Source organism: Carlito syrichta, unplaced genomic scaffold, assembly GCF_000164805.1.
Source record: "Carlito syrichta isolate Samal-C Ts95f unplaced genomic scaffold, Tarsius_syrichta-2.0.1 Scaffold316187, whole genome shotgun sequence".
Classification (NCBI taxonomy): Eukaryota; Metazoa; Chordata; class Mammalia; order Primates; family Tarsiidae; genus Carlito; species Carlito syrichta.
The window spans coordinates 282,825-296,497 of NW_007260283.1; the positions used below are offsets into that span (position 1 = coordinate 282,825).

At 37.6% G+C, this 13,673-nt stretch overlaps 1 protein-coding gene across 3 annotated transcripts in view; it reads left to right on the forward strand.

Annotated features, from left to right (window-relative positions):
- RASAL2 (RAS protein activator like 2) overlaps positions 1–13,673 on the forward strand; it is a 362,379-nt gene that overhangs the window by 280,970 nt on the left and 67,736 nt on the right. For all 3 annotated transcript variants that reach the window (XM_021706868.1, XM_008073803.1, XM_021706869.1), the window contains one exon: positions 12,829–12,938. In XM_021706868.1, coding sequence (XP_021562543.1) covers positions 12,829–12,938 — 110 coding nt within the window. The remainder of the gene's footprint in view (positions 1–12,828; positions 12,939–13,673) is intronic.

Genomic DNA, 13,673 nt, shown 5'->3' on the forward strand with positions numbered 1-13,673 from the left:
GGTTCCATGTTTTTGCTATTGTGAATAGTGCTGCAATAAACATGCGTGTGCAGGTATCTTTTTTGTAGAATCATTTGAGTTCTGAAAAGAATATAAAATGTCTACTAATACTTTTAGATATTGATTACAAATTGAAATAATAATGTTTTGGGTACATTAAGTTAAATATATTTGAGGGGAAGGGGACACCAAAATGCATTGTATTTTATACTGGCTACTTATTTGCTTATTTTCTAAACATTGTTTTAGGTAATCATTACTGATACCTTGCATATTTGAATTTTTACACTATCATAACTTTGCCTACTATAAAGAAGATAGTACCATAAACTTTTACTCAAGGATGTAGAAATAGAAGTATAATGTTTAGTCTATAGAGAAAAAAAGTCATAAAGTTTAACTTTTTGCAAATGACCAGCAAAATTTTGTATCATAAGAGTTATTTGTTTCTTATGTGTGTAGTATACTCTATAATTTCTTCCATAAGTTCATATCTATTAAATAAATTGTATGACTTTTTAATATATAGTCCAGCTCTGCCTCTGCATTCTTTTTTTGTGTGTGTTGGAGTCTCACTCTGTCGCCCAGACTGGAGTGCAGTGGCCGCTCCCAGCCACCACAGCCTCTGACTGCTGGGCTCCAGCGATCCTACTGCTCAGACTTCCAAGTAGCTGGAACTACAGGCACGTGTTACCACACCTGGCTGATTTTTTTGATTTATTGTGGAGATGAGGTCTCGCCAAGTTGCCCAGACGGGTCTCGAACCCGTGGGCTCAGGCAATCCACTCACCTCAGCCTCCCAAAACATGGTATTACAGGCTGAGCCACCAAGCCCAGCATCTTTTTTTATTTATTTTTTATTTTTTTAAGCTTTCAAACAAAGTTTATTAGAGAAAGAAGAGAGAAGAGAAACGGAGACATGCCAGAGCTTGCATGGATGAAAGAAACCACCTGCCTCTGCATTCTTATGTTTTATATGTAGACTCATTTAATGGGATGATGCTGAGATCTCATATTAAAAGAGTCTTTTCATGACTTTTGTATAGCAATGAAATAAAAGATCAACAAGTCAGGAAATAGAAAAGGATGGTGTTTTGGCAAACATTCTTCTAAACAGTCCTGTGTATCCTACTGAGACTTGGTGTCCCATAGTAATTTAAACTCAACTTGTCTTAAACTGTATTCTCTCTCTTTTTTTTTTTTTTGAGTTGGAGTCTCACTTTGTCGCCCAGACTGGAGTGCAGTGGCCGTTCCCGGCCACCGCAGCCTCGACCTGCTGGGCTCCAGCGATCCTTCTGCCTTAGCCTTCCAAGTAGCCGGAATTACTGGCATGCACTACCACGCCCGGCTGATTTTTTGATTTATTGTAGAGACGAGGTCTCGCTGCCCAGACGGGTCTTGAACCCGCAGACTCAGGCAATCCACTCACCGTAGCCTCCCAAAGGCGCGGAATTACAGGCTGAGCCACCGAGCCCAGCTTAAACTGTATTCTCTTAACTGTTTTTTTAAAAAAAACTTTCCCCCTTAAATTTCTAATTGTGTGGTGCTACAGATTCATTCAGTTCCCAGAGCCAAAAGCCTGTCATACTCTTCCATTCTCTCAAATTGAGTCACCAGATCCTGTCTGTCTCTTTTCAAATTAATCCCTCTATACTAACTAGCCTTACTGTCATTTACTAACTTTAGTCATCAGTGTTTGTTATTTTTTTCCCTGAAATAGTACCAGGTTGGCTTCATGAGCATGAGCCCAGTGCAGTACACAGGGCCTGCACTCAGAAATGCCTTGTGCATGGAGTTTAATTCTCTTGAAATTCTTAATGATTGATCTTTAGATTTGTGTTTTGTAAGTGAAGTCCAATGGGACAGTGGAGTATTTGTGAGGACCTTGGGCACAGGACCACCTCCTGCTGCCTTCCAAGAATGGATTCTCCACTGCCCACTTTCTCACCCCTAGACCCCATTTAACTTCCTTCTCTCTTCACCCAACTACAGTTGTCACTCTGACCCTGACAGGATCATATGCACAAGTGTGAGAAAGATAGCAATTAGGTGGCACACCCCCTGGTATCTTGGAGCAGGCCTTGGTAGGGCAATCTAAGCCTCTGCCAGAGGCAACAGCTGCGTAGGGGTGAGGGGGGTGGGGGAGCAAGCCTCTTGCCTGCCCTGTTCCAGGTACCTAGTGAACTGCAGTAGCAGCCATGGGAAGGAAAGAAGCCTGGCTCGACCTGTCTACCCTGCATAGGATGGCACAGCATGTAGGTTTGGTGGCTGGCAAGGGGGAACCTGGTAGCCAGAAGGCTACCCATGTGCTGAGTCATAGGCTGGGGCCCCTGGTACATGTGAAGGTCTACATTCATTTGTAAGTATTCCTGATGCATACGGGGAGTATGACATTAAATAGTCAATAAAAAGCACCATAGCAGAAAGAAAAACTATTGAAGAAGGAAATGTTTCCTCGTTTAGTACCTTCATCTTTGTCTGAAGACTTTCAAGAGGGGAAGGAGAAGAGGGAGAAGAATGAGGAGAGACTCGTTCTTGCTTTTTGAACAGTATCTCTGCATTTTCATTTTGCATTGAGCTCCTCTAATTATGCTGCAGGTCCTGCCTTGTACAATAGGGACTCAACTCATCTCTGGTCCTACTTGAGCCTTCACACTGCTACCAGAGTGATCTCTTAAAATCTAAACTGAGCATTTCAACTCTCCCTTGTTTATGGTCTTTTAGTAACTCTCTCTGATTCCATGCCCATGAACAAGACCAACTTCACACATTTGGTTTGCACAGTGGATTCTACCTCGACTCTCCTCATTCTTTTCCCTCTCCTCCTTCCCCTCATTTGAATGTATACAGACAGAACTGGCTTTTACTTAAAAAGCACCAGTCACTTGCTGAAGCCTTTTAAATTGAATTTGTATTATAGAATGATAAAAGCCAAAGTTAGCACAGAGAACCTTTCATTGTCTAGTTCTTTACTACTCTTCAAGACTCCTAATGCCCAATATCCCCATCCTTACCCCCAGCTAAGTCCTGAGTTCTATCTTTACCAAATCTAGGAGTTCCTCAAACAAGTTTTCTTGGGTCTCTTCACATTTCTACTTAGGAAGTCCATCTTCCATTCTTCCTAAAAGTATTCACTAACCTTAAACCTCAGCTCTAGTGTCCCCTTACTTCTTCTAGACCACATTAGTCTTGACCTTCATAGGAAAGTACTATTGTAGCACTGAAACTGTTGTAACTATTGTAGTAGGATTATTATTTGTACAGCTGCCTTTCCTTGTCTGTGATAGTCTAATTGGTGGTCTCCAGAATGGGCTGTATATACTTCTGAGGATGTACAGACAGTTTGTTTGGGGTACAGAAAGAAAACATTAAATGCTTGATTTTTTTTTTTTTTTAGTTGGAGTCTCACTCTGTCGCCCAACTGGAGTGCAGTGGCTGCTCCCGGCCACCGCATCCTCGCCTGCTGGGCTCCGGCGATCCTCCCGCCTCAGCCTTCCGAGTAGCCAGAATTACAGCCGCGCGCTACCACACCCGGCTGATTTTTTGATTTATTGTAGAGATGAGGTCTCGCTGCGCAGGCGGGTTTCGAACCCACGGGCTCAAGCAATCCACTCACCTCAGGCTCCCAAAGGCGCGGGATTACAGGCTGAGCCACCGAGCCCAGCATGCTTGATTTTTTAAAATTTCACTTTTAAAATTGTTATGTTATTGAATATGTCATAGTTATACACCAGAAAATTCTTATATTTTTAAGTAAACATATTAAGAATGCACACTCAGTAATATTTGATTCATTTTATATAGTTAAAATAATTTGGAAACCACTGTTTTAGAAGACCAGAACTATCTTATTCATTTTATAACCCCAGCACTCACCTTTTCTTTTTCCTGTTCTGATTATGAAAACTCAATATATGGGTGGCATTCATGATGACCCAGTGTATACACATTGACCTCTGAATACCAAAGGATCGTCTTCATTAGTTGGTGGTGTTAAATTAATCAATGTGCATGGTTTTTTTTGTTTGTTTGTTTTTAAGGGTCTGCAATAAATCTGTTGAGTAAAGTGGAATTAAGAAGAGTGGAATGTAGGGAGTAGAAAGAGTTGTGTTTCTGTGGAAGACCTGTGAGAACGATGAGAGTAACTCAGGGGACCATCTTTCTTAAGCTAACTTCTCATTCAAGGTGCAATTGGACTTGGAGGAATTAAGACTGCCTCTCAGTTCTTTAAAAGTTAAATGAGGCCATGCTTCTGTAATTCCATCTGCTCAGGAGGCCAGGGCAGGAGGATGACTTGAGCCCATGAGTTTGAGGCTATAGTGAGGATGGAGGGCAACTGTGAATACCCACTGTGCACCAGCTTGGGCAACATAGCAATACCTCAACTCTAAAAATAATAGAAATAAATATATGCATATATACATCATACATAAGTGAGGGAAAAGTCAGCAGAAGTAAAGGTCAAAACCTGATGATCTGTCCTAGCTAACTGGGCTTATGTCTTATGCTGTCCGCTAGTGAAACCATTGTTACTCAGGAGCACTTTCCATTAAAGTCAGGTGGCTACAATTGAAATAGACTCTTCTGACCATGCGATTTAGGGCCTATGTTACTCTGCCTTTTTAATTCTATCAGAGTACAGAACAAGGAATTCATAATATTAGCATTCAAGGATTTGTACCTAGATCATGTGAAGGAATGATAAGAACTTACGTTTTTTATTGTATGTTCAGCTAACATCTCACTTGTATAGCCAAGAGCAAATTGTTTGACTTCCTCTAAGGCCTTTGATTTCTTTTTTATAAGAATGAGATATTACACGAATATTTTAAGATCTTTGGAGGTTTGCAGATAAAAAGAGACTGTATACTAAGGACTAATTTGTTAATATTTTGGTGCCTAAATTCATAATGGAAAAACTTTGCAGTATTAGAAACAGTTCATTTAAGCAGTAGCCTCTAGAAGTAATATAAATATGCCTAATAAAATCATTTTCATCATGTATTTCTTCCTCTCTTCCCCCTTTATTTTATGTATTTTTTTAAAAGTCCTATTCTGATAGACATCATTAAAAAGTAATTCCATTGTTTTATATAATACCTTTTGCTCACCTATTTATGCATCATAAAATATGTGCATTGTATTTCACCAGAGGCAGTATGAATTTTATTTTTCTTAAATAACTTATAGGCTCCAAAGCAATTTACGATTCTGTTATTCTAAGAGTCCTAGAAATAAAAGATGGGGAACTTCAATTAAATTCATCTAGTCCATCTCCCCTGACAATGAAAAAATGACTCCACCTTATATTTTCTAATGCTTTTTCAGACTTCCATGATAACCTTTGGGAGACTGTACAGTGGGTTAATAGATGTCACTTTGGAGCAATGTTCCTTTCTTAGTTTTGACCCATCATTTCTCATTACTATATTCCTTAAAACTGTCTTCCTTAATATTCATACTTTATGAACTTGAAAAGATCAGCACAGTTGGTGTTAGTCATAAGAAAATCAATATATACCTCATTATCAGGAACTGAGATGGTCTAGGGAAGTGGATATTCCAGATACTAAGCTTTTCCTTTTTAAACCCCAGAATTGGTTGGTTTTAATAATCCCCCTCCCTGCTCCCCCCGATGTATTGGATACTTCCCTGCTTTCTTGAATGAATCAAACTTCTCTCAATAATTCAGGCTAATCATTACTAGCATCCTGCAAATATATATTAAGTAGTCTACCATGTGCTGAGCACTACAGAAATACAAAGACGAGCTCAATTTATTTGTTTCCTATTTGTCTTTAGGCATTAAGATTCAGTAGGGAATATAAAATAGGACTAGAACTAATTATAGATCAAGACATAGCAAAACAGTAGTATAAACAAAAGATCTTAGACAACAGAAATGAGACTAAGTCCTATTACAGAAATCAAGAATGGTTTCCTGAGGAATTGATGTTTGAAATAAATGATGTAGAGACAATCAAGTAACCATTTGGAAAATGATAAAAATTAGAAGTATATCTCATGCCTTACATAAGAATAAACTCCAAATGAATTAGGGCTCTAAATGTGAAAAAAATAAAGCATACAACTAGAAGACAAAGATGAGTTCTTTAACCTTAAGGTAGATGAAAGCTTTCTAAAATGGTTACCAAAAAGCTAAAGGCAATTTTTAAAAAAAGGATCGATAATTTTAAAATTGACTACTAAAAATATTTTTTTAATTGCATGGCAAAAAAAAGTCAAAGAAGATAACCAAACAACTGGGTGAAAATATTTAGAACACATAAAGAACTATTAAAAGTTATTGGAGAAATTCCTAAAATCCAATAGAAAAGTGGAAGGAAAAAAGACCATGAATAGATAATTCTCCCAAAAAACTATAAAAATCATTCTGAACATATGAATGCAATGTTGAAATTCACTATAATCAGAGAAATACAAATAAAACAACATAGAGATACTATTCACCTTTCAGGTTGACCAAAAACAACTATAAAATATGACAACAATTGCAGTTGGCAAAGTTGTGGGAAACAAACTTTCTTATACATTACTGATGGGAAGGCAAACTGGTACAACCCTTCTAGAGGGGATTGGTAAGACTATACATATTCATTTAACTTTCTACCCAATAACCCTATTTCTAGGAATCTAACCTGAAGATACACCTCCACCATTATGAAAATGCATGTGCACAAGATTATTTATTGCAGTAATGTTTGTAATTACAAAATATTGGAAACAATATATATATACATTCCTAAAAGAGTAATTAAATAAACTACAGGGATGCCAAAAACAGTATACACATTTTAAGAGATATTAAGAGATGTTTGCCGTAATCAGATGTGTCTAGATGCTGATAGTAACCACTTTGAGCACCTCTTGTAATTGCAGAAGTCAAATGTGACTTGTATTCATCCTTTAGTATTACAATTTTAATACAGTATAGTACAGTTTCTTTCTTAAAATGTATATTCATTTTTTTCGGCACCCTCTGTATATGTAAAAAGTAGAATAATGCCTCTCCAAAAGATATCAACATCCTAATAAACAGAACCTGTGAATACGTTGTTTTATAGGCCGGGCTCGGTGGCTCAGCCTATAATCCCAACACTTTGGGAGGCTGAGGCGAATGGATTGCCTGAGCCCGCGGGTTTGAGACCTACCTGGACAACTTGGCGAGACCTCATCTCTACAATAAATCAAAAATTAGCTGGGTGTGGTAGTGCACACCTGTAGTTCCGGCCACTTGGAAGGCTGAGGCAGAAGGATCACCAGAGCCCAGCAGGCTGCGGTGGCCTGGAGCATGCCACTGCACTCCAGTCTGGGCGACAGAGTGAGACTTCAACTCAAAATAAAAAAGAATATGTTATTTTACATGGCAAAAGGGACATTTCCAGATAGGATTGAGTCTAAAGACCTTGAGACGAGATTATCCCAGGTTATCCAGATGGATTCAGTCTCACTATATGAAGCCTTAAAATCTCAGAACCTTTCTCAGAGATGCAACATTGCTGGCTTCGAAGATGGCGGAAGGGTCCATGAGCTAAGGAATGTGGGTGGCCTATAAAAGCTAGAAAAGGCAAGAAACAGATTCTCCCCCAGAGCCCTCAGAAAGGAATGCAGACACCTTGATTTTAGCCAGGTGAGACCTGTTTTGGACTTCTGACCCAGAATGATAAGATAATAAATGTTATAATGGCAATGGAAAACTAATGCGTGGAAACACTAGTGAAATTAGAATTAGGTCTGTAATTTAGGTCAGTACAGTACCTGTGTTAATTTCTTAGAGCTTTTTATAATTATGCCAGGGTTATGTGAGATGTTAACATTAGGGGAAACTAGGCAAAGGAAAGCTCTCTGTACTGGTTTTCCAAATTTTCTGTGAATCTAAAATTACTTCATAGCTAAAAGAAAAAACATTAGAAATTCTGTCCCTTCTCAATATCCTTTCCTCACTCTACATCATTAGCATCACCTTTTTTAAAAAATTGCTTTAAAAAAAAGTTATTTCTTTCTATAATTTATTTGTGAATTTCCAACTCAGTGGTTCCCAAACCATATTTCCACATAAAGACTTGTTAGCAAAATGTTTATGGCAGATTTATTCTTAATAGCCCAAAACTGGAAACAGCCTGAATGCCTATCAGTTGGCAAATGGATAAACAAATTTTAAACCTATATGGTTAAATAAAAAGACACAAACACAATAAAAAGACTCAACAGCATGGATAAATTTTAAAAACATTATACTAGGTTAAAGAAAACTACATGCTGCATAATCCTATTTATGTGACATTCTGGAAAAGTAAAATATAAAGACACATCAGATTGGTGTTTTCTAGGGACTGAGGGTGAAAGGAAGGGATTGACTATAGAAAGGTACAAAGACATTTTGTGGGTGATGGAAATGTTCTGTATCTCAGCTGTGTTGGTTCAGTACACATTTGTCAAAACTAATCAAAATGTACATGCAGTAACAATGTATTTTGATTTTTGTATATTAGACCTCAAAAAACCTATTTTAAAACATAATATACATAAGTTGAGAGTAAAAGGCTTGAAATAGTTTAACAGAAAGATAATAATCAAAAGAAATGTAACAGATTTATGAGGATGAATAGCTAAGATAAAGGATAGGTTAGTAGCCGGGCTCGGTGGCTCAGCCTGTAATCCCGCACCTTTGGGAGGCTGAGGTGAGTGAATTGCCTGAGCCCGCGGGTTCGAGACCCGCCTGGGTAGGCGAGACCTCATCTCTCCAATAAATCAAAAAATTAACCGGGCGTGGTAGCGCATGCCTGTAATTCCAGCTACTCCAAAGGCTGAGGCGGAAGGATCACCGGAGCCCAGCAGGTCGAGGCTGCGGTGGCCGGGAGCAGCCACTACACTCCAGTCTGGGCGACAAAGTGAGACTCCAACTCAAAAAAAAAAAAAAAAAAATAGGTTAGTAACAGATTTGCTAGATGTCTTCCATGTGACTCTTTAGCAATTCTTAACATAGCAATATGCGTTTTAACATGTTATAATGTATTATTATATTGACAACAATATTATAGTCTAATAAATATGTTTATTTTATATTTTAATATAATTACATATACCATAACATCAGTATGTTACCATTGATTAGATCTGATTAATGAGTATATGTTTATTCATTTATATGCTTTGTTTAAAAGTTTCATAATTAAAATTTTACTTTTTTAATAAAATCAAATCACTGAATGCTTATTAGAAATGAAGATCAGTCCAGGCTTAGTGGCTCAGCCTGTAATCCCAGTACTTTTGGAGGCCAAGGCAAGTGGATTGCCTGAGCCTGCAGGTTCGAGACCCCAGGCAATTTGGCGAGACCTCATCTCTACAATAAATTAAAAATTAGCCAGGTGCGGTAGTGTGCGCCTGTAGTTTCAACTACTTGGAAGGCTGAGGCAGAAGTATCGCCGGATCCCAGCAGGTTGAGGCTGCGGTGGCTGGGAGCGTGCCACTGCACTCCAGTCTGGGTGACAGAGTGAGACTCCAACTCGAAAAAAGAAGAAAAAAGAAATGAAGATCACTGTGTCCCACTCCCAAAGAATCTGATTTATCGGCTCTGGGCTAGGAAAGCAATTGTAATTTATAATAAAACCTTTTCTCCTTCCCTTTGACTCTTAAATTTGCTTAAAAAGAAAATACTAGGAGAGAAACTACCAACATTGAAACTGCTTGTTTGCTATAAAGCACTTTGCAAGTATTTGGTGCTTTGTTATTCTTGTCTACATGAGATAGCATGAATTTTCTTTCCTGTTTGGACTGCCAGTAATGCGAAGAAAACTAAGTAAAATGTAACTGGAAAGTAGAGTTTAACATTTTCAGTTACTCTTCACATTTCCTTTTTCCTTGTTAATTTTCTACAATTGCATCTTAATTAACTTTTATTGAACATCTACAATTTCCTAAATTATATTCGGATAGCAAGGAAAGGAATGATTTATATATCACAGCCATGGATAATTACTGTCCATGATAAAATAAACTGATAAAATATGCAAACTACATAGAGATTAATTTACTAATTAAACTAAAACTTGAAAAGTAAGAGTGAAAACAGTTCTTACCTGGGTTTTTTCTAGTTGACAGGGTGGCATTTCCTTTGTGTGAGTCATATAACATTCTAAGAAACTACCATTAAAATTACATAATCACTTAGAATTGCTATAATATTGTCCTTAATCCCTTGTGTGGTTGCTGATGTGAAAAATCCTCAAACAGAATTAAAGCTGGGTTCTGTTGCACATCCCTGTATTTTCGTGTGAAAGATGATGATGACATGTTCCACTTCTCCCTGTCTTAAGGGAACAACAACAATGCTAGGATGCTGGCAAGTCATTGTCCCTTATTACCCCCACTGTGGCTTCTGAGAGCAGTTGCATAGCAGCAGTTTTATTTCAGTTACAAACCATGCCCAGATAGCCAAGTCGGTCTTTAGGGGTTACTCCGGTTTGCAGGTGGTGAACAACTTTTGTTATTAGTATCTCAACACTTACTAAGCCCCAGAGAAAGGCAACATTTGGCTTTTTGTTTCACTGACAGTGGCTAATTTTAAGCCCTATTTTGAAAGAAAATAATACCAACTAAAGTAAGTCATTTTAGATGTATACAATTGCTATGACAATGTACTTTTTTCTTAACGATGAGCTTTTTACTTAAGAATTGTAGAGGGTAGCAATATCATTTCAAAGAAGAATTAGATAAGGTAGGATTTGTTTTGAGTGTTTTATCAGTATGCTTTTCAGATTAGGTTGGTGTCAGTTAGAAGAATGAAACCACTTATTTATAGTCTTTCTTTCCTTTGTTTCTATTTATACTGTTGGGTTTTTAGAATATACTTAGAGGAGCATCATTTACACTCTTCATATTTTTGTAAGGCATGGATAGTATAACTTCATGTGAAAGAGAGGGCCATTTTCTTCTTGGCAATTGCTTTTAAATTTTATATTCAGATTTTTTCTTTTATACCATTTTTTATACTCAGTGACTACAGAGTCAGTTACATATAAAGTAACTTCAATTGGATGTTAATTTTACTTTAATTTCATAGCTAGAAACTCTAGGAGCACATTCTTGTAAGTCAAATGCTATACTAGTAGTTTTTTTGCTTGTTTTTTTCTCCTCATATTTTGAATTGTCATATTCCATTTCTGGCTCTTTTTGATATATAATTCTATAATAAGGTACGTATGGGAATTAAATATAGTATATGTGGGGAAAATAAGTTATACTGCAGTGCTATGAGTATTTGAAGAGGAATTGGGATGTGGAGAATCGTATAGCATAATGGTTAAAAAGCAAGGGTTCCAGTGTTAGGCTGCCTGAGCTTGAAGTTCTCTGCCATTTATCAGCTGTGTGACTCTGGGAAAGTATCTACCTTCTTTGTATCTTGGCTTTTGAAATGTGATCTACTGTTGATGAATAAGATGAACTGTTCATAAATTGCCCATTCTTGTTCAAAACTTTATATTAAAGCAGTGCACGTTTCTCTATTTTCATAGCTAAAAGTATTTCAGAAGAGCAAATGTTTATTTATTCATGGCTGCTTTAAATTGTCTCCCACTGTTGATTTCCTTAGACATGGCTTCCTCTCTGGGTCAGTGTAAGAGGTAAGGTCTTTGCAGTAGCCTATTGGAGCTGCATCCTTCAACCATGCTGACTTTTTGGTCCTTCCTTGAACATGGTAGGCATGTTCTGCCTTAAAGCCTTTGCCCAGCCTGTTCCTGTTGCTTGAATTGCTTTTCTCTCTGATATCTGCAGGCTAACTCAAATTTTTGAAGTCTTTACTCAAATGTAATTTTTTTGCTGTAAGGCTTACTTTGACCACCTAATATCACCAAATCCCTTTACATGGCTCTGTTTTTCTTTTTTGTTTGTTTGTTTTAAATCAAGAGTCTCACTCTTTCGCCTAGGCTTGAGTGCAGTGGCACACTCATGGCCACCACAGCCTTTGCCTGCTGGGCTCAGGTGATCCTTACACCTCAGCCTTATAAGTAGCTGGAACTACAGGCATGTACTACCATGTCTGGCTAATTTTTAAAATTTTATTGTAGAGATGAGTTCTCACCATCTTCCAGGCTGATCTTGAACCTGTGAACTCAGGCAATCTTCTTGGCTCTGCCTTCCAAAGTGCTGGGATTATAGGTGTGAGCCTCCACACCTGGCTGACTCGGTTTTTCTATAGCATTTGTCTTTTACTTCTTGATTTTGTTCTTTGTTTATTGTCTATCTCCTTCCTAGTATATGAGGTTAATGAAGGCAAGAATTTTTGTTTGTTTTTGTTCACTGATATATCTCAAATGCCTTAAGTATCTGAAAAATAATAGGAGTTCAATAAAAATATGAATGGATGAAACTTTTAAATGTTAGCAATGTACTGGGATTTAAATCTTAACTCTGTATCTATTCATTGTGTGACCTAAAGTAAGTTACTGAATACCTACTTCAGTTTCTGCATGAATTAAAATGCATCATATGTTGGAAAGAAACTAGTCAGTGCTGATACTCAGGAAACCTGCAGTAAATTCATTCAGTCAACAAATGTTTACTGGGTAACAGTAAACTAAAAAAAAAAGTTTAATTATTCAATTTGTCCCAGAAGAAAAACATTTTCTTATTACATTACCAAGTGGTTTCAAGCAACTATTATTTACAAAATAAAAAATAAAAAAATTAAAAGTTGGATTGTTTCTGATCTTCATCATAAACATATACACACCTTTTGCGAAGATGGTACAGAAGCGTAACTTTCCCTTTTGGTTCTCTCTCCCCTCACCTTCTGCCTTTTCGTTCTAGGGATTCTTCAGCAAGCGCCTAAAAGGCTCCATCAAGAGGACCAAAAGCCAGTCAAAGCTTGACAGAAACACAAGTTTTCGACTTCCATCCCTTCGCAGTACAGATGACAGGTAGGGAGTTAAGTTGCTTAAAACAGAGAACACAGTTTTATAGCGAATTTTGATAAGGTATTTTGGTCTCCTCTGACTTTGAATCAATTTAAAAGTTTACTTTTTCATCTTGCTCAAATTAAGACAAGCTCCAAAATATTGGTTCAAATACTCAACCATTTAAGAATCTTATACTATTAGAGAGTTTGTGGGTACATAAGAACTAATTGAAGACTCAGTTGTGCTGCTTCTGTAGAATTAAGTTTTAGCAGTCAGAGTTTTTCCTTTTTCAGTAGAATGACTCTAAGGCAGGGGCTCTCAACCCCCAGGTGGCCTGTTAGGAACTGGGCCACTGAGCAGGAGATAAGTAGCAGGCGAGCAAGCAAAGCTTCATCTGTATTTACGGCTGCTCCCCATTGCTCACATTACCATCTGAGCTCCGCTTTCTGTCAGATCAGTGGCAGCATTATATTCTCATAGTAGCATGTACCCTGTTGTGAACGGTGCATGCAAGCGATCTAGGTTGCATGCTCCTTATGAGAATCTAATGCTCGATGATCTGAGGTGGTGATGCTAGCGCTGTCTCCCATCATCCCCAGATGGTACCATCTAATTGCAGGAAAACAAGCTCAGGGCTTCTACTGATTCTGCATTATGGTGAGTTGTATAATTATTTCATTATATATTACAATGTAATAATAATAGAAATAAAGTACATAATAAATATGATGTGCTTGAATCATTCTGAAACCACCC